Here is a 26,951-nt window from a genome sequence, read left to right as displayed (position 1 = left end):
TACATGCTCCCAGAGGGCACCTTAGAGACGCTCCCTGAAAACCTCCAAACCTCTAGTGTGCTGGCTAACTGGTGTAGAACAGCCTGCCACCACAGACAGGTTTCTATTCCCGTGCAGGTGAGAGCCTGTGCTCTCCCAGGGCAGAAACTAAGCCTGCTCCGGCAGGATGTGTTGTCCTTCAAATAGGAAGGCTGGGTGATCAGCATATCAAGGTAGGAGGCTTCAAAGGCCTCTGCTGCCTTTGATATGCCACCCATGCTTCTCCCAAACAGGCAAACTGACTACCCCTGCCCAGGGCCCATTTGGAAGAAGGACAGGGGGGAAAATTGGCTAGTTAGGTGGACTACCTGATGTGAACCGCAAACTAGAATTTCACTACCGTGGTTTTTGGTGGTTAGGCTTATGCCCACTTCCCACAGGAGGGGACTAGCCCATTGGCTACTACCTGACACTCCCCTTAATGTCCCTAAATTGAGTATTTAGGGGGCACCCCTGATGCCAGGAACTCAGATTCGATGGACCCAGAAGAAGACGACAAAGAAGAGCCGCAAAAACAAGAACTGAAAACTTGCTGTGGACTTTTTAGTGCCAAACCCTGCCTGCCTGCAGCAGCTCAATTTAAAGAAAACAATTTATCCTGCAGCTGAGCCTCTACCAAGAACTGGGTGGACTGCCAGCCCTTTGCACTTTGCCAGCAATCTCCCTTGGAGTAGAGGAGCTACTCCCCTGTGGTCCACGGGCACAAAAACAGCAGAGTCGGGTCCCATGCTCTAGGAGGTCAGATCCGTCTCCCCACAAAGTGAGAAGATGCCAGGACGATTCAGAGCCGCACATCACCAATACTCGGAATACTGGACCACTTGCAGCAACCAAAGCCTGTTTGAGTCCAGTCGGGGATCCAAAACACTGAGACTGAGCAGCCATTGAGGGACAGCGGCACCACAGAGACCAACTTCCAGAGTGGCCCAGCTGTCCTGGTTTTTGCATCCTCAGCTGGCGAAACGGACAATAGCAAGCACCTGGGATGCCCCAGACCAGCCGACCTTACCCCGCTGCACGCGAGGGCGCCGGCCCAGGTTCTCAAGGACCAACTGTGCTGCCTTGCTCCCAAGACCCTAGTGAACCAAGGCTCTTATCGGGAGCTCTCAGACTTGACCCTACAGCCTGTCTTTAGGTGCCCCCCCCTCTCCTTCGGTGTAGCACAAAAGGCCACCAACCTGACCACCTCTGCACCCCGACTTCACAGGGCAGGAACACTAACTGCTGATAGTACTTTGGACTTGAAGGGGACAACCGGAAACCAACTGCAAATACCTGTATATGTCTTTTTCTCCCATAGGAAAGCATTACACTTAAAGATGCATTTAAGAGAACATTTTATTTACCTGTGACATTCAATATCTCAAAACTAATTACTAGTTTACAAAGCTCTTGGTATCAAATTTTATATAAATATACAACTTATTTTTTTTATTTGGACTCAGATTTATTCTTGAGTGTGTGTCTCATGTATTGCCTCTGAGTACAACAACTGGTTAGCATCACCCTCTGATAAGTCTAAACTCCTCTCCCACATGACCACAAAAGAGAGAATTGAATGTTACCTTTTTGCATCTGTAGATCAATAAGGGAGGCCTGGACTCTACATAGTGTACTTTGCTTTAGTGCACTATATATAGAGATTCAGCTTCCTATGGATAGTGTCACGTGGGAAGCTGGGTTTGACATTCTAAACAGACGATGTGAAGTAGACAAACGTCCGGCCGCCTTACAAGGCTCTGCTGATGCATGGAATAAAAAAGCAAGGTCCTGATTCACAAAAGTAACTCACACTTTTGAGTAATTTACACTTTTGAGTAAATGTACTACTTTTTGGCTATTCACAAAATCCTACTATAACTTGACTTTCATTTCCTTCCACTATCCATTCAACTGTCCTCCCCACCCCTGCTGCGGGCCCCCTACCACTCACATTTAACGCATGCCTAGAGAAAATAGTAAATGTGCGCATTATTTCAGACAGAACTGGTTAATTCCAGTCCACACTGTAATTCCTGATTCCATGTGGATTGACTCATGACAGCAGGAATCCTATGAGGGAATGCCACATGTAATTCCAGTCCACACTGTCATTCCCTATTCCATGGGGATTGACTCATGATTGCAGGAAGCCCATGAGAAAATTCCTGATTCCATGTGGATTGACTCATGATAGCAGGAATCCCATGGGGGAATGCCGCGTGCATTTCCAGTCCGCACTGTAATTCCCTATTCCATGGTGATTAACTCATGATAGCAGGAATCCCAGAAGGGAATGCCACATGTATTTCCAGTCTGCACTGTAATTCTCTCTTCCTTGGGGATTAACTCATAATAGCAGGTATCCCATGAGAAAATTCCACATATAATTCCAGTCTGCACTGTAATTCTCTCTTCCCTGGTGATTAATTCCTGATAGAAGGAATCCCATGAGGGAATGTCACATGTAATTCCGGTCCCCACTGTAATTCCCTATTCCATGGGGATTGAATCATGACAGCAGAAATCCCATGAGGGAATGCCACATGTAATTCCGGTCCACACTGTAATTCCCTATTCCATGGGGATTGAATCATGACAGCAGGAATCCTACAAGGGAATGCCACATGTAATTCTAGTCCACACTGTCATTCCCTCTTCCATGGGGATTGACTCATGATAGCAGAAATCCCATGAGGGAATGTCACCTGTAATTCCAGTCCACACTGTAATTCCCTCTTTTCTGGGGATTGACTCATGACAGCAGGAATCCCATGAGGGACTGCCACGTGTAATTCCACCGCAACGTAATTCCCTATTCCCTGGGGATTGACTCATGACAGCAGGAATCCCACAAGGGAATGCCTTGTGTAATTCCAGTCTGCACTGTTATTCCCGATTCCATGAGGGTTGACTCATGATAGCAGGAATCCCAGAAGGGAATGTCACATGTATTTCCAGTCTGCACTGTAATTCTCTCTTCCTTGGGGATTAACTCATAATAGCAGGAATCCCATGAGAAAATTCCACATGTAATTCCAGTCTGCACTGTAATTCTCTCTTCCCTGGTGATTAATTCCTGATAGAAGGAATCCCATGAGGGAATGTCACATGTAATTCCGGTCCCCACTGTAATTCCCTATTCCATGGGGATTGAATCATGACAGCAGGAATCCTACAAGGGAATGCCACATGTAATTCTAGTCCACACTGTCATTCCCTCTTCCATGGGGATTGACTCATGACAGCAGGAATCCCACGAGGGAATGCTACATGTAATTCCACCGCAACGTAATTCCCTATTCCCTGGGGATTGACTCATGACAGCAGGAATCCCACAGGGAATGCCACATGTAATTCCAGTCCGCACTGTAATTCCTTATTCCCTTGCGATTGACTCATGACAGCAGGAATCCCACGAGGTAATATCACGTGTAATTCCAGTCCGCACTGTAATTCCCTATTCCCTGGGGATTGACTAATGAAAGCAGTAATCCGATGAGGGAATGCCTTGTGTAATTCCAGTCCGCACAGTAATTTCCTATTCCCTGGGATTGACTCATGACAGCAGGAATCCCACGAGGGAATGCCACATGTAATTCCACCGCAACGTAATTCCCTATTCCCTGGGGATTGACTCATGACAGCAGGAATCCCACAGGGAATGCCACGTGTAATTCCAGTCCGCACTGTAATTCCTTATTCCCTTGCAATTGACTCATGACAGCAGGAATCCCACGAGGTAATATCACGTGTAATTCCAGTCCGCACTGTAATTCCCTATTCCCTGGGGATTGACTAATGAAAGCAGTAATCCGATGAGGGAATGCCTTGTGTAATTCCAGTCCGCACTGCAATTTCCTATTCCATGGGGATTGACTCATGATAGCAGGAAGCCCATGGGGGAATGCCACGTGTAATTCCAGTCCGCACTGTAATTCCCCATTCCATGGGGATTAACTCATGATAGTAGGATTCCCATCTGCACTGTAATTCACTCTTTTCTGGGTATTGACTCATGACAGCAGGAATCCCATGAGGAAATGCCACATGTAATTCCAGCCCGCACTGTAATTCCTGATTCCATGTGGATTGACTCATGATAGCAGGAATCTCATGAGGAAATGCCACATGTAATTCTAGCCCGCACTGTAATTTCCGATTCCATGTGGATTGACTTATGAGAGCAGGAATCCCATGAGGGAATGTCACTAGTAATTCCAGTCCACACTGTAATTCCCTCTTTTCTGGGGATTAACTCATGATAGAAGGAATCCCATGAGGGAATGCTACATGTAATTCCTGTCCGCTCTGTAATTCCCTATTCCATGTGGATTGACTCATGATAGCAGGAATCCCATGAGGGAATGTCACTAGTAATTCCAGTCCACACTGTAATTCCCTCTTTTCTGGGGATTGACTCATGACAGCAGGAATCCCATGAGGGAATGCCTTGTGTAATTCCAGCCCACACTGTAATTTCTTATTCTTTTGGGATTGACTCATGATAGCAGGAATCCCACGAGGGAATGCCACATGTAATTCCAGTCTGCCCTGTAATTCTCTGTTTCCTGGGGATTAAATCATGATAGCAGGAATACCATGAGGGAATGCCTTGTCTAATTCCAGCCCGCACTGAAATTCCGATTCCATGTGGATTTACTCATGATAGCAGGAATCCCATGAGGGAATGCCACGTGTAATTCCAGTCCACACTGTAATTCCCTCTTTTCTGGGGATTAACTCATGATAGAAGGAATCCCATGAGGGAATGCCACATGTAATTCCTGTCCGCTCTGTAATTCCCTATTCCATGTGGATTGACTCATGATAGCAGGAATCCCATGAGGGAATGTCACTAGTAATTCCAGTCCACACTGTAATTCCCTCTTTTCTGGGGATTGACTCATGACAGCAGGAATCCCATGAGGGAATGCCTTGTGTAATTCCAGCCCACACTGTAATTTCTTATTCTTTTGGGATTGACTCATGATAGCAGGAATCCCACGAGGGAATGCCACGTGTAATTCCAGTCCACACTGTAATTCCATATTCTATGGGGATTCACTCATGATAGCAGGAATCCCAAAAGGGAATGCCACTTGTAACTCCAGTCCGCACTGTAATTCCCTATTCCCTAGGGATTGACTCATGACAGCAGGAATCCCACGAGGGAATGCCACGAGTAATTCCAGTCCACACTGTAATTTCATATTCTATGGGGATTGACTCATGTTAGCAGGAATCCCATGAGGGAATGCCATGTGTAATTACACTGCACTGTAATTCCCTATTCCCTGGGGATCGACTCATGACAGCAGGAATCCCACGAGGGAATGTCACGTCTAATTCCAGCATGCACTGTAATTTCATATTCTATGGGGATTGACTCATGATAGCAGGAATCCCATGAGGGAATGCCACCCACTAGCACTAAATCTGGACACAGCAAATTTCTTTAAGGAATTACTTTATACTGGTAACAAAACACTTTGGGCCAGATGTAGGTAAATACCATTTACCATTTCTAAAATACCGAATATTACCTATTCGGTATTTTAGAATGGGTAAATGGTATGTAGGTAATAATTCGGTAATTTTTACTGAATCTGTAAAATTCGGTAAATACAGATTCGGTATTTACCAAATCGGTATTCCCCATTGATTCCTACGGGCCTCCAGGCCCATAGGAATGAATGGGGAATACCGATTCGGTAAATACCGAATCGGTAAGGGGGGAAAACCTACAAGGATGGCAGGGTGTCACATTGACACCCTGTTGCACCCCTGAATAGTGCATGGGTGCACATGTGGCACACATACATGCCCTAAGGGCATGTATGTCTGCCACATGGCACTGTTAAAAAAGCACATAATTGCTTTTTTAACGGTTTTCGTTATTTACCACCAACTTACAGTTGGTGGTAAATAACGAATCCTTATAGGTGAAAAGCACTCACTTGAGTGCTTCCTACATTTCAGAGCCGGTAATTTACCGGATCGGTATTTAAGAATTCGGTAATTTACCGAATTCTTAAATACCGATTCGGTAAATTACCGAATCTGAAATGTAGCCACCTACATCCCAAATGCCTAATACCGGTCGGTAACGACCGACATTCGGTAATTTCAGCCATTACCGACCGGTATTAGGGTTCCTACATCTGGCCCTTTGTGAAATATGAATTTGCTCAACAGATGGTTAGCTGTGCCCTTTACGCACAGAAGCACACGGGTGATGACAAAATTACTAGCAGCCGCAGAAGTACCATGAAACAAAATGCCTAGCAAGGCTCAGTGATGTAAAACACAAGATAAAGCCAAGCACAGCCCACAAACTCAACGCTCTGCTAAAGTTCAAATGTAATTTCCTGTGTTTTATACTGTGCATCCCTGACAGGAAGTCCCATGCTACCTGTTTTTTAGAATTTTTACTCTAAGACACAGATGTGGTGAAATATACGAAATTGAGAAACTTACCGAAGACTGGGACATTTGATTAAAAGCGGCTTCAGCGCTCTGACAGCCTCAGGACTCATTGTAATCTCCTCTAGATCGATGCTCTCGACTACTGAATACTTCAAACAGAATGCGAGGGCTCTGAAATCCATGGAAGTCATCTCTCGCCTCATCGTACGTTTTGTTATACTTATGTGTTTCACACATACAGGTTCTGTTGTCACAAACTCTTCATCTTGGGTCTCGTACAAATATTGGAATAAGTCCACCATGTGACCAGTGATCTTGTCTCCTTCTTGTTTTAGTTTTTCCGTTATCCACGCCTGTAGCACAAGTTTGATTTCTGGTGAAATCTTCCATTGGAATTTACTACTTATCTTCTCCAGTCTCTCTTTACTGAGAAGGCCGAACAGAAAGCGCACAGTCAGCATCAAGTGATTGTTTCCCAAGTCTGTGTAATCCCTCAGTAAGCGGGTCACGGCTCGCTGCTGAGCCCCTGTGGTCTCTGCGGCTGCATCCTTACCGTCGAGTATGTAAAAGAGCGCAGCAAAAAACTCCTGGAAGCTCAAGTGGATGAAGCTGTAGAGGCTGAGCTTATCAGTACATTGTTTAAAAATATGATTGCTCAGGAAGAGGGATTGTAGGGCCGGGATGTCTACACCATGATTAACTATGTCATGTTCTTCAAATAGGATTTTCTGCTGATAGACGCCTTCCTCAGCCAAGGCACACAGACTCTTCAAGTTATTGGTAATGTCTTGCTGCACAGGGTCTAAACTCTGCTGCTTCAATAAATTGAAAAGGAAGAGCAAGTAGACGGAAGTAATTGTTCTCAAATCACGCAAAGAATCCTCCTCATCTTCCATCTGCTCCTTGATGACAGTGCAGACAATCCAGCACACGATGGGCACAAAACACATGGTGTAGAGGATTTCATTTTCTTTTACAATTCTGATAGCGTGTGAAGCTTGTATTTCATCTCCAAAGAACTTTGTAAAATATTCTTTCCTCCCAGCTTCAGAAAATCCAAGTATCTCTGCGAAGCGTCCATCCTTCGCGCACTTTTCAAGGGCGTCCAAAGCCGTTGGCCTGGTGGTGATTATTTTATATGAATCCTTTATATACCTATTCCTTAATAAACTGAAGATTGTTTTACCCTCTTGAGACTTTTTATCACGATCATCGGACAGCAAATCTTCATTGATTTTAAGTTCATCGAAGCCGTCGATGATGAAGAGCATCCTTTCGGGGTTGGCTTCGATCTCACTCATTGACAGGCGCGGCCCCCCTTCAATGCTCGGTAAGATGAGGTCAGCGATCGGCCTCTGTGCACTCAGCTGGTTATATTCTCTGCAGTGGATGTAAAAAACATACTCAAATCTGCCCCGGAAGAGTTTGCCCGATGCCCAGTCGAACATGATCTTTCGGGCAGTCATGGTCTTTCCGATCCCAGCTACTCCCTGGAGCACCACAGTTCTGGGGATGTGTCCAGCCTTTTTAGGGGGAAAAATGTTTTCAATGGTAGAGTATGAATCTGCAGCTCTTTCCTCCATAAGCTGTAGATGTCTCTTCCCACATGACATTATTTCATGTTCTTTATCTTTCTTATCACGATAGTTCTTTAAGATGAGGAGCTTTGTATACCTTCCTTCTAAAGTCACAGTTTCACCGAATCTACTGTCATTATCTTTCATTTGTCTGAATTCCTCTTTAATATACTGCTTGTACTTCCTCTTGTGATCTGTTTAAAAATAGAGACAACATATGAAAAATGTACTTAGGAACAAAATGTGAGTTAACTGCTTTACAGTTTAATATAACTGCACAGTCACAATGAGCATGAAACACTTCTGATTTATTTATAGTTGCCGCTACGGAAGGTTCTTGTTTGGTGATATTGAAGAGAATAAGACATTACTCTGCGAGATCTTAGCATCGGGGATTCTTTGTTGTTATGAAATGACAGACTTTGGATTGAAATAAACAGTGCATGTCGATCAAGGACATTACCCCTAGAAAGAACACTAATATAGGAAATGGAGGCTCAGTCATAACTACATTTATTTCCTGAAAACTTCTATCAGCAAAAAAAGAAAAACATCAGAGGTTCATCAAACAAGGATCCAAAATACTTAAGAAAAACAACAAAGTAAGCGGTTCAGTGTCTCCCTTCCACCGATGTCCACAGCCCTCCAGTCCACGTGCGGCCACCCTGTAAATGCCGCGTCCTTCTCTACAATGTCAGTAATGGAAATCAAACCCCTGAAGAAGTCGTGTGGAAGACTCTACATTCATCGAGAGAATCAACATCACTGATGGCGAGTGAGGATCACACGAGGAGCCGCGGGGGCCACAGTCCAGGAGTGGATCTCACACACACCACCAATGTCAAGGTAAATGAAAAACTACAAGTGCCCTGGCAATGAGTGAGGTGTGCGCTGATCCCAGTAACTACCATTACCCCAGGCTGAGCTATTAATCAGAAACCGTATATACCTGCTAATATGAGTTTCCATGTGAAAATGGGGAATTACAGGCAGAATCACTGTTTTCTGCTCCTCTTTCGATGTATGTGGCATTTTTACCACTCATTATTCCCTGAAAACGTTTGACAGGATCATCCATGGGAAATCAGTCAGGGGGAAGTTGCGGGGTGCGGTATTTCCAACAAAAACCTAAATTCATAATTAAAGCCATTGTTGAGGGATTACTCCCAGATTTTCATGCCCACTGCTATAGGAGATTACAGAAATAATCAGTGCTCGTCTCAAACACATGGCTGGGACCAACACATATAGGCTGCAAGGTCGTCCACACCGATTCATACCGCCCCAGAAGTGATGAAGCCGTGCCGCATAAGTCACCCTTTCTGCACCCTCAGAGGTGGAGTATTAAAAAGAGACCAGTTTTTTAGGAAACAAGGGGGACCCTATAATTGGCTGTGGACCAAGGGTTAGTAACAATTTTTAAGCAAACAGTGGTCCAAAGCAGTGCAAGAATAAAAGAAAAATATTTACGGAAAGCCGTGATAAGCCGCCTATATTTATCCAAGTCCAGCCGGACAAGGAATTTTATTTTCACAATGTAAGAATAATTGTAAGACAAGTTACAAAGAATACAAGAGCACAATCCTGTGCTTTACCACAAAACAGAAAAGTTTATGGAGAGTTTAGAAGTAAGGAGAGGTTTTACAGGCAAGAGAGAGCAAACTGGACACTTTTTTAAAATAAAAAATGCAAGTGTTTTGCCAGAGTAGTATGTACAGCGAATGATACACATTATGTTATACCGTACAACTACTGTAAAGGGTCGACGTTTCGATCCCCCGCTCTAAGATACATGGGGATCATCATCAGGACTTATTGGTTGTGTTGCCTGTGGGGAAAAATTATATACGCCTCTTGAGGGGAAGAGGTGCAATTGTTGAGGCTGTGGTCGTTAACCAGCTGTCTTGCCGGGTGGTGCTGCCTAGATGAGCGCGCAAAGTCGGCAAGCGACGCTGGTGGCCGTGGCCACTTTCACGCGTCGGGAAGCTGGTAAAGTTGGGTCCTTTGAGACTCCAAGGAATTGCCGGGTTGCAATAAGTCCTGATGATGATCCCCATGTATCTTAGAGCGGGGGATCGAAACGTCGACCCTTTACAGTAGTTGTACGGTATAACATAATGTGTATCATTCGTTGTACATACTACTCTGGCAAAACACTTGCATTTTTGATTTTAAAAAAGTGTCCAGTTTGCTCTCGCTTGCCTGTAAAACCTCTCCTTACTTCTAAACTCTCCCTAAACTTTTCTGTTTTGTGGTAAAGCACAGGATTGTGCTCTTGTATTCTTTGTAACTTGGCTTACAATTATTCTTACATTGTGAAAATAAAATTCCTTGTCCGGCTGGACTTGGATAAATATAGGCGGCTTATCACGGCTTTCCTTAAATATTTTTATTTTATTCTTGCACTGCTTTGGACCACTGTTTCCTTAAAAATTAAAAAGAGACCAGGCCACAAAACGGAGAGGTGGGAAGGCAGGGGGAATCTGCGGTTAGACAGAGTATGCACCAGAAAGAGGATTACAAAAGGTAAATAACGTGTTCTTTTTTTTTATAACACATTTTATTTGGTTATTTTGCCGTATAATGGGTGTAGCCCTACAATAACACGCATGAGCAGAGGGATTATTTTTGCATCAATAACCATTTTCATGATGATAAACATTATGGGCCAAACATGCAGGTAAAACAATAATACAAACAATATGCAGACAGTGGTCAATCTCTACGATATAGCACATGAGGCCTCAGATTCACATTATACATTCCAACAAGGCAATAAGACAATCAGACGATATAGCATGGGGTGATACTCGTCAGGGATCGGTGAGTGCCACTCATGGGTCTTCCTCGGGTAGGGCTATAGGTTAAATCTGTGAAATGTCACCCATCATGTCCAAATCTTGTGATGTTTACTGGGGCAACCCAGGGACTCAAAGACTGCAATCTCAGCTCCCATACATTTATCTAATTCGTTCTTCCATTTGCTCATAGTGTGGGGAGATGACGCTTCCACCCCTGTGCGATGTCCCTCTTGGCGATCGTAAGGGCAAGTAACAGCGAATCCTGTTTATAGCAGTTCCCCTGGATGTCGTCAGTGGAGTGCAATAAAAACAGCCGTTGGTCAAGTGGAAGCACCCACCCCAGCACCTCATCAAGACCTCACCAAACCCTTTTCCAAAAGGGCTGCAGGGCCGTGCAGGCCCATGCCATATGTAGGAAGGACCCATCCTGCCTGCTGAACCTTAAACACACCGGGGACTGGATGACACCCATACGCAACAGTCGTAAACTAGTGTAATATATTCTACGTAAATATTTGAACTAGATGGAGACTTCCGCGCCCCTCGGGCTGGATATTGCTTCAGCTCAATCGTCATCCGTTAATTCAGGAATGTCTGCCTACCAGGCCAGTCGGGTTTTGTCGAGAGTGATGGGAGTGTGCGTCGTTAGTGTTTGATATATTTATCTGATTTTGTGTAGTCCAAGGACCCCCACAAGCAGGCGGCCTTCCAAGGGCTGGAACTCGGGGAGAGCCTCTATATTTCGGATCCAGGGGGAGAGTGCTGTAAAAATTAAAACAAAATTGTGACTTGTGGAGGTCAAAGTCTGTCTGCAATTGTTGAAATGATTTCAAGATAGTGCCTCCCAATACGTCCCCAAGGGTCGAAAACCCCACCAGGTCCCATCCCCGGAACCCACTCAATGTGGTAGCTGTTCTGAGGTGTGTACCAGGGGGGGTTGTTGAGTAAGTTTCCCTTTCCAACCCATTTGTCTGGTCTTGGCCCGCCATAAATGTACGGCTACTCTACCGGCCGGTGGTAGATGGTCGTGCCATGTGAGCTATATAACAAGTGGAGCAGAGGGACTTGTTTCATTGGAGAGTGCTCAATAGTATATGCCGGAGCAGTCGGAGAATTATACCACCAATCGTTAATTACAAGCATGTGAGACGTAACATAGTATGAATAAATATCAGCTGCTGCTATCCCCCCACAATATGTAGATTGTGCACAGGTGCGGAGCGCCACGCAAACGGCTCCACCACCCCAGAGGAAATTGTTTTGTATTGCATTTACCTGTGCAAACCTAGTGTGAGGGAGAAGATAAGGAAATTATTGGAGGCGATATAGAATCCGAGGCAGAGAAACCATCTTAAAGGTGGCTGAACGCACATAGAGGGATAGAGGGAGAGCGGACAATATTATTGTTTCATTCTTGAGACTGATTAACAATGGGGTAATATTGTGTGTCCATGAAATCTTGGGACAGGGGGAGATGTAGATCCCCAAATATTTGAACCCATCTGTGGCCCGTGAGAGCTGTGTGGCCCATGATTCACGGGCTTGGTGTCCACACACTGGGAAGAGGATGGATTTAGCGGGATTGGAGTGGAGGCCGCTGGTGCCACCAAACACCCTAAGAATTTCCAGTATGCGGGGTCCAGAGTACCATGGGTCTGACATGAAAAGGAGAACATCATCAGCGTATAATGCTATACGATCTGACCATGTTCGGGACCAATCAAACTCCCTGAGCACCAGGACACTTCTGACCCAGGCCACAGGAGGCTCGACTGCTAGGGCAAACAACAATGGGGATTGTGGGCGGCCCTGAAGAGTACCCCACTGAATCAGAAAAGGGCGAGAAGAAGTGTCCCGCAATCCAAACTGATGCCGTCAAATCTGTATACAACAGGCATTTATATGTTAGGAAGCGGGGTCCAAAGTTAATTGCCTCAGCAATTGAAAAAGATAGGCCCAGCTCAGCGAATCGAATGCTTTGTCAATATCGGCTAACAATAGGGCAGCGGGTCAGCCAAGGGTAGGGGCAGCAGCGATTGCGTTATGGATTCGTCTGATATTGTGTCTAGTGGCTCTCTGTGGCATAAAGCCCGACGGATCAGGGTGGGCCAGGTCCGTGATACACCAACTAAGGTGATCTGCCAGGAATTTCCCTAGTAATTTAGGTTCAAAATTGATAAAGGAAATGGGGCAATAAGAAGACAGGTCTTCTGGAGGTCGACCAGGCTTGAGGGAAAGCACAATCTCCGCTTGTCGCCAGTCCCTCCATAGAGTTGCCACGTCCGTAGCTCCCGCGATGGTCACCAATAAATGAGGCCCTAGAAGAGGCATGTGAGATCGGCGAAATTCCATGGGGTACCCGTTGGGAGGCGGGGCATGACCGGCTGTAGTGCATTGAGGGCGCCGGTCAATTCAACTAGTGTGATTGGGGTCTCCTGCCGTTCCCGGACGGAGTCGGGGAGCCGGCGAGGCAGTAGGTCCACTAGCAATTTCGCAATGAGTTCAGCAGAGATCTGCTCCTGCCGGGCGTACAGGGATGTGAAATGCCTCGCAGATTCCTGCTCAACCCCCTCCGGTGTCGTGTAAAGGGACCCATCCGAACCACATATAGTAGGTGTAATGGCCGGTGCACCATGTGCTTGACACAGTCTGTGGAGGAGTTTACTGGATTTATCACCCCACTGATATATCGGATGCTGTGATGCCACTCACATCTCCTTGGCTTCATTTAATAGGTATTGACACAACTCATGTTGTGCGAGGATCAGATTGCGGCATAGGATGGGACTGGGATTGGAGCTGAGCTGGGAAGACAGGGTTGCCTGGTACACCTCGAGGTTATCAAGCTGTTCACGGTGTGTACATATCTCTTTTGTGCGATAGCTAATTTCAGAAACCCTGAAGGTCGGTTTAATGGCTTCCCAGAGAGTGGTACATGAGGGGGCGGAGGGGCCGTTGTCTGCCAAGTAGGTAGAGATCATTGCATTGAGCATGTCTTGATAGGCTGGACTACGGAGGTGCCGAGGGGACATTCTCCAACAGAATGGGGGCCTGCGTGACCATGTGTGAAATCGCATTGCTATGGGGGAATGATCGGACAAACCGCTGGGTTGATGCTGTATTTGTGAACATGTGTGGAGAAACACCAAAGGGACAAAAAATAATCTAATCGGGACGGTGACCCATGGACCGTCGAAAGGTATGTGTAATCCCGCTCTGTAGCATGGCATTTGCTCCATATATCAGCCCAGTCCAATGTTGATGCCAGTGTATAAAGTTTAGTTGGGCCCGATGGTTGATGGGAATTTCAGTTGCGCTGTCGGTCTAAAGGCCCCATAGTGTTGTTTCAGTTACCCCCGATCAGGGTCAAACCCGTGGAATGGATCCATATAGCCCCAAAAGTTTTTCAATAAAAGTAGCTCCTACTGGAGGGGGAGCATAGATACTGCCAATGGTGATCTGTCCTCCATATATCTTACCCCTGATGAAGAGGAAGCGGACCCTGGGATAATCCCTATGTGCTATATATTGAAACTGAACCCTACGATGGATAAGGACAGCAACCCCCCTGGAGTGCCTTGTGAACCCTGCATGGTAAATGTGATAAAAGCAGAAGTGGGAGAGGCATGGGACCTTTGTCCCAGTAAATGGGTCTCTTGTAAGAGCAGGATTTCTGCCCCATACCTCTCTGCCTGTCGTAGGACTGTGCCTCGTTGCACTTTATTCAGTAATCCGAACATTCCATGAGACCACTGTTAGGTCTCCGAGGGGGTCTACTTCATCGGGCATTATTATGTTCCAGGGAGGGGTTGGATGAAGCAAGATCTGCATAGAAGAAAACGTGGAAAATAACCCACTGTCTGCATGTACCTTGAGGAAAAGTGTCCTTCTTGTTGGCATCCATTTTGTGTCAGGACTGCATTGTTTTTGCATTGCCATTTCGTGTCAAAAATCTCCGCACGACCATCCTGGTCATTTCTGCTGATGTCTGACGAAATTCTAACTGTCACGACCACCCTGCCCTTCCTGCTCCTTGTGGTTGAGTGAATTTCAAAAAAGGGAACAAAGAATTGGCCTCACCACCCTCGGACCGGACTCCTGCACGCACCCATCCTGTTTTGCAAGACTTGGTTACGCCACCTGTTTCAACATCCTCTTTTCTGAAGCAAGACTGGCATGTCGAAGCTAAGTATGTTTGTGGGGAAAATGTGTATATAAGGCGTGTACGCTGCAGAGTGAATCAGCAGCCTCCTCTGTCTTGTCGCTGACGAGCTTGGGACTCTGTTCCATAGCCCCGGCTATACTAAATAAACTTGGTACCTTCTGCAGACGAAGGCTCCTGTGTCTCCATTTTTTACTACATAAGGAGGGTATGGTAGACTTGGGCGGTCCTCCCGCCACCGAGACCCCATATGTGGGTACTTACAGTTCTACAACCTAAAACATATAAACACTGTAAAACTACAATCCGAAAGGAAACACCCCTTCCCCCCACCCCACACTATCAGGAACAAGGAGCATCTGTCACGGTGCAGAGAATAGCGGACCCCTAACCGGGGGCCCCCAAATATTGCACCTAAGGTTCCCACCCCACCCTATCACTCTAAGAAAAAGGGGGGTACAAAAGGTCCTAAGCTTAGCAGCCCATAGTCAAGCTCCCACAACCCCTCAGAGAATAACATTACTAATTTGGATTCAAATATTGACAGTGTCTTACAAATTGCCATGTGGGCTGTAGGATAATCCGAATCTTTCAGGGCGGTCGCTCAGGACTTGCTGATGCCCTGTTCGAACCCGACCCTTGCCGCTTCTAAGACTTGTTGAATCATGGCCGCTGACTCCGGGAGCCTCGAGAGGAGTCTGAGTCGAAGGACGATGGAGAATACGCTCAGAGCTGTGGGCGCTCATCCGTCTCAGGGATGTCAAAAAAGTAAGACTTAGAGTTATATATTACGCACATCCGGGCTGGATACAGCAGCATATACTGTATATTCAATTCTCTCAGTCTGCGCTTCGCAGCCATGAAGGATTGGTGGTGTTGTTGAACCAGGCACGTATAGTCCGGAAATATCATCATAGAGCGGGATTAATGTACAAAACTGTCTTTATGTGACCTGGCGAATCGCAGAATGGCATCACGGTCAGCATAGTTCATGATCTTTATGATGACAGGCATTGGGGCCGCGCCCATGGGGGCTTGTGCATCAGGGTCCTGTGCACCCACTCTACAACAAAGGCCCAGGATAGAAGATCGTTAACAGGATAGCCATGAGCCACTTAGTGATGAAATTCATCATTGAGACCCCTTTGCAGCCCTCAGGCAGGCTCATAAAGCGTAGGTTGTTCCGTTGAGCGTGGCCTTGCGCATCCTCCACTCTAGAGGCCAGTTCTTGCGTGACGACCCTTCACTTTCTTTTGAAGGGAAGTCATGGAATCTTCCACCGCTGAGACTCTTGTTTCGGCCTTGGTGATCCGGTCCACTGCCTTGCGGAGGTCTTGGCGCAAAAACCCCCGTCCTCAAATCCCTTCACTGGTTGCCCATCTTGCAGAGATCCCTGTTCAAATTGGGGTGCCTTGTTTACCGGGCCCTTGATCACTCTGGACCGGCTTTCATCAATTCTCTGATTTCCCTTCACACCCCTGCCCGCACTCTCCGTTCATCATCTTCTGCCCTCCTCACTGTTCCCCGCTTTCGCAAATCTCGCACTGGTGGAACCCGTTTTTCTGTTCTTGCTCCCCGGTTCTGGAACTCCCTCCCTCTTTCTATGCGTTCGATTCCCATCTTTTCTCATTTCCGTAAAGCGCTAAAAACTTTCCTCTTTGCTCAGGCCTACCCCCGCTAAACCTCCTGGCCCTGTCTGTCCGGTTCTTCAGAGCTCTCAGCGCCAGGAAGCCGTTTGGCCATCGCGCGCTTTACAAATATTTTCATTCATTCATTCATTCATTCAAAAAGGAGACTTCGGACCCCACCGCGCCTAGTTTTGCATCCAGCGTATCACGGGCACTGTTGATCGCCTCCAGGAGGGCTGCGTTGTCCAGAGTCGAGCCGCTCCCATCCCTGCTCGCAGTGCTCCCGGTAGCCATAGTGAACTGGTTACTGGTGCCCTGCTTGGGGCCGACCCCACCCGGTCTGCCCTTGCCCATCTGGAGGTAAGACCCTGGGCCATGCAACTGGCATAGGGACGAGGAGCCCACACCAACCGGGCCAACATCCGCCTCGACAAGCAGGACACAGATGACAGGGGCCGAAGCGGCACAGCTCCTGGTAAAGCACCGGGCATGGACAGAGGGTCAGGCTGAGTAGTCAGGGTCGGTTGACAGGGGAGCCCCTACATGGGGGGTGCCAGCAGGGCTGCGAACCCCAGCCAGATGCAGGCACTCTGCAGCTCCGCAGCATAGATCACAGCCCACTCGGGGAGGTCCCCCAGGCAGTACGGGCTAGGCAGTGAGGTCAGCTCAGATCAGCCCTGCCTACAGTCAATTTGTCCCCGGGAATCCAAGCATGATAATCAGGGGCCCGTCTCCACGGAGTGTACACCCAGGCAATTAAAGTCTGCCATCGAGGTGCTCAGGGGCACCAGTGCTCCAAGGTTGGTCTCTCGGCTAGGCAAATCCCACGTGGATGGAGGGAGAAGGGTATTTGCAGGATCACTCACCGTCCGGGTTCGTGGTTCGACCTCGGTTCCCCAGAGCATTGCTCGATCCATTCACCCAGGGCCTGATCTTGCCGGCGGCAGATGGGAGAGCCACACTCCGCTGGCATCAGGGGCATCAATCCTGCCCCGGGCAGCACCGCAGGACAGGCTCCGCCACACTTCCGGCTCCATGCCAGGAAGATGGCGCCCACGGGGCAGAGGGGGCGGAACGGCGATCTCCTCCCACCGACACAAGTCTCCCCAGTAATGCAACAAACAGGGGTGCACAGGGCACTACTACCCTGATGTGTAGTAGATCTTGATATATGAGACTATTCACCTGGACAAGGTTCTCCTCTGCTCAGCCGTCCCACTCTTTTCCCAGAGAACCCCACAGAAAGTTGATCATCCACTCGATGATCCTTGGTACAATCTAAATCAAAGTTCCATGCTCTCTTGGGGTCCAACCGAAGGAGCCTTTCCTCCTCTTTCGAGGGTGATGAGGGCAAGGAAGGAGGATCTAGTAGTAGTAATACTAGTAATAGTAGTACTAGTAGTAGTAGTAGTAGTGCAATTCCCAACTTCCTTAGAGCACGGGTGCTCGTGCGAGGCACTCTGTAATTTCCAGCTGAAGTTGACCCCACTGCCCAGGTGTTAGGCTTGCTCTCTGCCACCATCCTTAGCACCGTATCTTCAGCCCAGATATATTTATTGTGTCGCTTTTTAGCTTTCAGTGAACCACCGCCTGAACGTACTTGTTGTTAATTGGGGACACCTTTACTCCTGCTCCACCTTTGCTGCTTTGCTGGGGGTGGCCCAGACTACATTCACCAGAGCTCCACGGGACAAGGGAGCCGATTCCAAGCAACGAGCGCGGGACACGCGTGGAAGAGCCAGGGCAAAGCTCGGGCCAAGGGCGGGCCTTTCCACACCAGTCAGAGTCCGAAAGAGGCTGTGCTGGCCCCCACTCTTCCATCTGATTTTTCCTGAGGACTCCTACTTCGACGTGTTGGGAGAGTTTGCTTGCTCTCCTTAGTGCAGATTAGCCATAATTTGCAGTAGTCTTCAGGGCTGGGGTCATTGAGTATTTTTTCTCTTTTCTGCATCTCGGTAACAAAGTGGACTTATCCCAAGCCCGCACTGCGCGCTACTATAGCGGGCTTATAGTCGCAACAGCCTTTGCCAAGCACAAGGAAAAGCAGAACTGTACTAGGCTACTTTTCACTGCCAGCTTTTCCTGTCTACTTATCATCTTGTCTGAACAGTCTATATGGCATAGCTGATTGCTAGGAGACTGTCTCTTGGCCTTTGGCTAGAGCCACGACTGCCACCTCATTCCCTCCATTAACATTGGGTTTCTGAGAACTTGAGACTTTGATAGCAACGTCCACACCTAAGCGATCTACCCATAGTCCCACTCCTAACCCTGCACAGCATATTCCCACAATGTTGACTAAAACGAGGAGTAGAAAAATGTTGCCTCCCCGTAACACCACTGCTACATATTCTATAGACAGCACTGGTATTTTGGAGGTAGTTTCACTCCAACTTCCCATTGTAGATGTAGAAAAATCCCTGACTAACACTGCCCGACACTTCCACCCACATTGTCTTCTCAAACAGGTTTCTACCTCTCCAAGATCAGTCCAGCTCCCAAGAGGGGGAAGTGCAGGAGCAAGAGACAGATCCTTCCTTGACAAGGGTGACTACAGAACCTTTAGAGAAAGATTCAAGGGTGGACTGGGCTGGGAGCCTTCCTGTGGTGACATCCTCGCAGAGCGAGGATACCGCCAGGATTATCTTAGATCTGAGGGCAGAAATAACCTCACTTGAACACTAATTATACCACTTAATGGTCAAGTTAAACTTTTGATAGATAGAGGCACTTCTGATTAACGTTGCCAAGCACAGACAAGGAACCTACACAGGAGCCGTCACACACTTTGACTAGTATGGATCACTGAAATAATATCGAGGGACAGAATATCGACCATCAAAAATATCGTTGACAAAATATCGAGAGACAAAATATCGAGTTTCTATCTACAAACAGGTAAGTACAAAAATATCGAGTTAAAAATATCGTTTACAAAAATATAGTTGTAAAAAATATCGTATTTACTAAAAACAGTGTTCAATTAAATTAATATTAATAATTAATTACTAAAATATACTTAAAATTGCTTAAATTAACTTATAATAATTAAATAATTAATGAAAGTTAAATAAATATTTTTTTATTTCATATTTATTAAAATATATATATATAGTAACAAAATATAATAAAATAATACCCAAAAACTGAAAACTGACCCTGAACCCTAAAAATACCCCTTTACCCAAAAACCCAAAACTGACCCTGAACCCTAAAAATAACCCTTTACCCAAAAACTGAAAACTGACCCTGAACCCTAAAAATACCCCTTTACCCAAAAACTGAAAACTGACCCTGAACCCTAAAAATACCCCTTTACCCAAAAACCCAAAACTGACCCTGAGCCCTAAAAATAAAAACGAATTTTTTTACTATCTATATTATATACTTACATATTTTCACTTTCTATATTATTTACAGTCGATATTACTTCACTTACCTTAAAAACAATATTTTGGCTGTCTATATTCTGTCCTGTCGATATTTTGTCCAAACGATATTTTAAACTCGATATTCTGTCCAAACGATATTTTGGAGTCGATATTATGTCTGTGCACCGACTAGTATAGTCCCTTTAATGTCCATTTCCACCTTTCCCCCGACAACTTTGACCATTAAGAAATGATCTGACGTAATCCAAAGTAGAGGCTGCACAAATGAAGGTAGTGGTTGCCAACCAAGCTATAGGAACGATCAGGCCCAAGGTTGTGCTACGTCCATCTTTATGACAAATATACCTAAAATTGCCCCACATATGAAAAACGAGGGAAAAGATTCCCTGATAAATAAATCCATACATTGGATACGCAAGGTGAGAGGGTGTAGATCTTTGTATGGGCAGAGAGGCTATCGCATCACAACTCCCTAATCGATTCTATAGAACTATATCTAAGGGATGCAAACCTAGTCCATAACCTCATAGCCCTAGATGCAAGATCATGTTCTCCCACCCAAATGGGTATTAGACTAAAATGAAATCCCTTTAGCAACTCACAGCAGTTTACAACCTCTAGGTTCTAATCCACCTTTAGCCACCAATGATTGACTGGCAAGTCAAACCAGTCCACTTTACCCATCAGTCCCTTCTACTAGAAAGGTTGAGCACCCAGAAACTAAACTGAGCCACTGTATAGATACAACACTACCACCTCCAAAGCCCAGTACTTTGGGGCTGCCTGTTTTTCAACAGCGTATTACCGATACCCCGAGAGAGGAGGCTCCAACTCGGCCCGATATATCGCTGTCCAAGGATCAGGCTACAGACTGAATGAGATCCAATCCTCCCACCCAGCACAAGGGGGAACACCTCCCAACCTTTGTATACTATCATGTTATGTTATGTTATGTTATACTTGGTTTTGTATAGCGCACGGCTACTCAAAGAGTGTCCCGGCGCTTTAGTTTGCACACCTGTCTCACAACATAACAACATAAAACAAAGAAGAAATCCAGACAGAGGGGAAAAAGAACCCGAAGATGCAGCTAAGAAGTAAAAAGCCAAGTTTTGAGCCCCTTCCTGAAGGCCAGTAGGTTTGAAGTACTACGCAAGGTCACTGGCAGCGCATTCCAGAGCTGGGGGGCCAGCAATCTAAAAGAGCGGCCTCCAATACGCGCCCTTTTGACCCGGGGGACTACGGCAAGGAACAAGGATCCTGACCTCAGGGGCCTGGCTGGATGGTAAAAGGCCAACCTTTTTTGAAGGTATTTTGCTCCGGAGGCATGCAGAGCTTTATGCGCCAGAGTCAAGGTCTTAAAGATAATCCGCTTCCGAACGGGAAGCCAGTGCAGTGCCTGCAGGAGGGCCGAGGCTCTGGCACGGCGAGGTAGTCCAAAGATTGCCCGTGCTGCCGAGTTCTGGACCACCTGCAACCGTTGAAGCAGATATTCTGGCAGGCCGAGATAGAGAATGTTCGAATAGTCAATTCTCGAGCCAATTATCGCCTGCACTGTGATCTTCCTATGCTCCTCCGATAGTAAAGGGAGAAACTTACGCAGCATCCGGAGCAAACCAAAACAGGTGCCAGTGAGGCCGATTATCTGAGAACGTAATGTTAGGTCGTTGTCAATTTTAATCCCTAGGTTTTTAGCCACCTGGGACGAGCTTACTGGTGGAAACATGTTCTCAGGCCACCACACCTTCCAGTCCGGATCTGAACTGCACCCGAAGAAGAGGACCTCAGATTTATCCGAGTTGCACTTGAGGCCGTTATGTTGGAACCACTGAAAAACAGCCTCAAGGCAACCCCGGATCTTCCCTCCATCAAAGTCCGCACCACTCTCACAGGTGAAGAGGAGCTGGGTGTCATCCGCGTAGGAAACGATCTGAGCCCCGAAAGACTCCGCCAGAGCCGCCAGAGGGGTCATAAAGATGTTAAATAGAGTCGGGCTCAAAACTGAGCCCTGGGGGACTCCGACACCCAATGGCGACATCTCGGCGGAGCAAGCAGAGGCCCAGACCGTTTGTCGACGGTCCGTCAAGAACGAACGAAACCAATTGAGCACCGTCCCCCTCAGACCGATCTCAAAAAGTCTTACGAGGAGACCCTCGTGGGGGACGGTGTCAAAGGCCGCCGACAGATCTAACATCACCAGCATCGCCCTACCACCTGGATCCAGCACCTCCTTAATAGCCTCTGAAACTTCCAGGAGTGCTGTTTCGGTGCTGAGATTAGAGCGGAATCCAGACTGAGTGGGGTGCAGTAGATCATGGGACTCCAGATAATCGGCAAGCACCTTATGCACATGTTTTTCAATAATCTTAGCGAAAGCAGGCAAAAGCGAAATAGGCCTGTAGTTCGCCAGCATCTCCGCATCAAGTCCGGGCTTTTTAAGCAGGGGAATAATCATCGCCTGCTTCCATGACTGAGGAACCACACCCTGTACAAGAGAGCAGTTCAGCAGGGGGTTCACATATGGATTAATGGCTGCTGCCATTTTCGCCACAAACTTGGCGGGACAGGCATCCCGCGGGGAGCCTGATTTTAGACATGCCATCAAATCCAGCGAAGAGGCCATAGAAAGAAGGGGAAAAACTGCCAGAACCGAGCCTGCACTGGACGGGATAGCCGAAACATTCTCCGCCAGGTCAGGCACCTCGGACTCCTGCACAGGGAGAGAATCATGGATCAGTCGGATCTTAGAGGTGAAAAAGTCAGCAATTGCGCTGACCAAGATTCAAGGGGGGGGGTCTGAGTCGATACAACGCGCGACATCGTAAACTCCCGCACAATGGCAAAAAGCTCCTTGCAAGAGTTAGAGGCAGCTTAAATTTTTCTCGCGAAATATCCCTTCTTCTCGGAGAGGATGTCTCGATGATACATTTTCACCAAGGACCTGTAAGCTAATTTAGCCGTCGGGTCATATTTCACGCGCCATACTCTCTCCGCTACCTTGCATTGTCGACGTAACCCCGTCAGCGCTTCGGTGAACCAAGGGGCAGAGGCACGTTGCCAGAGCGCGGCACAAGCTGGCACTACCACATTGGTCCCAGTATATTGAGCAATGTGATATTTATCTGCAGGAAACTTGGTCCATTACCCCTTTCTTCATCCCTGGTTATGTCACTTATTGCTGCCCAGCAGTAGCCAGTATATCAAGGCGACCTGCAGGGGGACTGTTGATCTGAGTAAAAATCAATCTTCAATGTACCACCCGAGAACTTAAGATCAAAAGCCCTGACATCCTAGCCCTTCCTATCTGGGACAGGAACGGCACTGGACTTGACCGCTTCCATGTATATGCCCAGCGTGCCAAGGTTGGTTGCAGTTCTCCCACCATTCTGGTTCTGGAAAATTGTCTAGAGGAGAGGATGGATGGATGGATAGGTTTTTATATAGCGCAATATCACCGCCAGGTCTCAAAGCGCTTTGCATTGGGAACCCGTCCTGGTTTTTCCCTGTGAGATAGCCCCTACTGGGTATCCCCAAGGTGAAAGCCAGGCATCCCGCCGTGGGGGGCCGTAGTGGAGATTAAGCAAGCTATTGCCCAGAGTTGCAGAGTGTGAACCTGTGATTCGAGTAGGCACCGAAGCGAGAATTATCGAGTCCGTGTACATTTTGGGCTCAAGACCCTGCCGCGTCAGGAATTGAACCCTGGTCCCAGGTCTGATCTCAGCGTCTGGGTCTGCCTCCTCTAACCAGTGAGGAGAGGGACCAACAGTCACCAGTAATGGTGGTAGGGGACTTTAATACCACCTTTGAACTCCAGGACTCCCAAGATGTAACTGACAGTGATAAGGGGGACAAGACTAAAAAATGGACCCGGACAGCATTACAGCTACATGCTGTAACCCTTGAGTATGGGCTCAGAGCTACCAATGGCACGGACTGTTGGATATGGTATTTGGGTCAACTACAAATAGCTACCACAATCCTCTGAGCTTGAAATGTCACCTCTGTGGGATAAAAACTTTGGCCATCCACATACAAGTTTTTCCACCAAGGAGGTAGTCCCGACTAATAATAACAAGCGACTCTAGTGAGCACATGTAGCCACAGATACTTCAAAATTAGAGGCTATGAAAGACAAATTACTAAAGAGTGTTAGTGACACGCCCCTTTGAAGCAGAGTATTGCGTAAAAAAGGGCCCTATTTACAAGGCCGTGTAAAGCCAAGCAAAGTGGCTTTGCCTGGTCCTGTAAATATGGGTCAGCATGCAACACCACCGGAGCATAAAAAAGTGACGCTCCAGTGGCACTAGGGGCTTGTAAATATGCCCCTTGGTTTCTGCTTTAACATCAGCCCCTCCCAATAAATGGCAGGATGCCTACTTTATCACCTCCGGGCTCCGGAACGTCATTTCTTTCCACTGTAGGAGAAGCTTTTGCTTCCTCCTTAATTCAATATGATATATTTTTTGTCCTTGGAGACTCTAATTTCCATCTTAATGACCCCTTCAGTCCTGATGTCATTAATCTGTCAGTCACCCTTATGATACTGGGGCTTTCACAAAATGGTAACCGCTCTCACCCATGCTGTAGGCCATACCCTGGATGGGATTTTCACCAACCTTCCTGAACTTTCTGTTAAGGACCCCGTCACTCAGTCCTGGTCTGACCACAGCCGAATCTTATTTAATATGGTTGGTATCAGCCACAAGCCTTCTAAGCATCATAATGACACAAACCTGAAACTTTGCAAGTGGAGAGCAATAAAGTCCTATCCTGATCCTATTCCTGAGCTCATCAGCACTACACCGGCCCTTACTGTTAATCAACAATGCACCCACCCTTACTGGTAGATTACCAGTCAAGGTTGGTGTAGTATTGATTACTAGTCAGGGTCGGTGTAGTGCAGATTACCATTAAGGATGGGTGTAGTGCAGGGATCACTGACAGAATATCGAAATCAAAAAAATCGACATACAAAAATATCGAGTCAAAAATATCGAAGTACAAAATATCGACAGCCTATCTTCAAACAGGTAAGTACCAAAATATCGACTCCAAAATATCGACTTACAAAAATATAGACTGTAAAAATATCGATTTTTTTAAATGTCTTAAAATTAAGTTAAAAATAATATATATAAATATATTTAATATAAACTTAGAAATAATTATCAAATACATGTAATATTAATAAATAATTAATATAAATAAAAAAATTATATCACCAAAAATAATACATATATATATATATATATATATATAAAAACATATTATTAAATAAACATATTAATATAATATAATTTAATTTAATTTAATTAATTTAATTTAAATTTAATTTTACTTTATTTTTAGACTGTACCCCTGTACCCCAAAAACCCAAAACTGACCCTGAACCCTAAAAATAGCCCCTTTACCCAAAAACTAAAAACTGACCCTGAACCCTAAAAATACCCCTTTATCCAAAAACTAAAAACTGACCCTGAACCCTAAAAATACCCCTTTACCCAAAAACTAAAAACTGACCCTGAACCCTAAAAATACCCCTTTACCCAAAAACTAAAAACTGACCCTGAACTCTAAAAATACCCCTTTACCCAAAAACTAAAAACTGACCCTGAACCCCAAAAACTACCCCTTTACCCAAAAACTAAAAACTGACCCTGAACCCTAAAAATACCCCTTTACCCAAAAACTAAAAACTGACCCTGAACCCTAACAATACCCCTTTACCCAAAAACCCAAAACTGACCCTGAACCCTAAAAATACCCCTTTACCCAAAAACCCAAAACTGACCCTGAACCCTAAAAATACCCCTTTATCCAAAAACTAAAAACTGACCCTGAACCCTAACAATACCCCTTCACCCAAAAACCCAAAACTTAAATTTAATTTCCAAAACCAATTACTTTTATTTACGGAGTAAATTTTATTTAATGGTCAATTATTAATTAATTAACAAATTTCATTAATTAACATATTTAATTAGTTATTATTGAATTACTCCCCACCCTATCCCCCTATAAACTCACAACCCACTACAGAAATTAATTTACTAATTATTATTTATTTATTCTTTAAATATTTATAATTACCAATTATATTTAAATTTTTTACCAAATAATAATTAATTAACAATTATTATTAATTTACATATTTAATTAATTAAATTTAAATTACTTCCCACCCTATTCCCCTATAAACCCACAACCCGCTTAAAAAATATATATAGTAATAAGTAATGATTTATCAATTATTCAATTATTATTATTTACCAATTATAATTTAATTAATTATTAATTATTAATTAATTATCAATTACTATTATAATACATATTTATATAATTATATTTAAATTACTTCCCACCCTATTTCCCTATAAACCTACAACCCGCTAAAAAAAATATATAGTAAAAAGTAATGATTTATCAATTATTCAATTATTATTAATTACCAATTATAATTTAATTAATTATCAATTATTAATTAATTATCAATTACTATTGTATTACATATTTATATAATTATATTTAAATTACTTCCCACCCTATTCCCCTATAAACCCACAACCCGCTACAGATTTATATTACACAATTATTACAAATTATAAAACACCTAATTTGACTTATTTTTGTTGTCTATATTCTATCTACTCGATATTATGTCTAGTCTATATTTTTGATTCGATATTTTTGCTATTAATATCGATAGTAATCGATATTTTTGTAGTCGATATTATGTCTGGTCGATATTATGTCTAGTCTATATTTTTGACTCGATATTTGTGTATGTCGATATTTGTGGAGTCGAAATTATGTCTGTGTACCGTAGTGCAGATAACCAGTATGGGTGGGTGTAGTGCACATTACCAGTGTGGGTGGGTGTAGTGCAGATTACAAATAAGGGTGGGTAAAATGCTGATTCCCGTAAGGGTTGGTTGTAGTGCTGA

At 45.4% G+C, this 26,951-nt stretch overlaps 1 protein-coding gene across 1 annotated transcript in view; it reads right to left on the bottom strand.

The window, feature by feature from the left end:
• LOC144774147 (NACHT, LRR and PYD domains-containing protein 12-like) overlaps nt 1-26,951 on the bottom strand; it is an 816,909-nt gene that overhangs the window by 365,704 nt on the left and 424,254 nt on the right. Inside the window, exons 4-5 of the mRNA XM_078659166.1 lie at nt 21,479-21,501; nt 6,499-8,218 (exon numbers count right to left, since the gene is read on the bottom strand). Coding sequence (XP_078515292.1) covers nt 6,499-8,218; nt 21,479-21,501 — 1,743 coding nt within the window. The remainder of the gene's footprint in view (nt 1-6,498; nt 8,219-21,478; nt 21,502-26,951) is intronic.

The sequence above is a fragment of the Lissotriton helveticus genome, chromosome 8 (assembly GCF_964261635.1).
Source record: "Lissotriton helveticus chromosome 8, aLisHel1.1, whole genome shotgun sequence".
Taxonomy (NCBI): domain Eukaryota; kingdom Metazoa; phylum Chordata; class Amphibia; order Caudata; family Salamandridae; genus Lissotriton; species Lissotriton helveticus.
The sequence above is the reverse complement of the archived record's forward strand: the minus strand, read 5'-3'. Positions and strand labels throughout refer to the sequence as shown.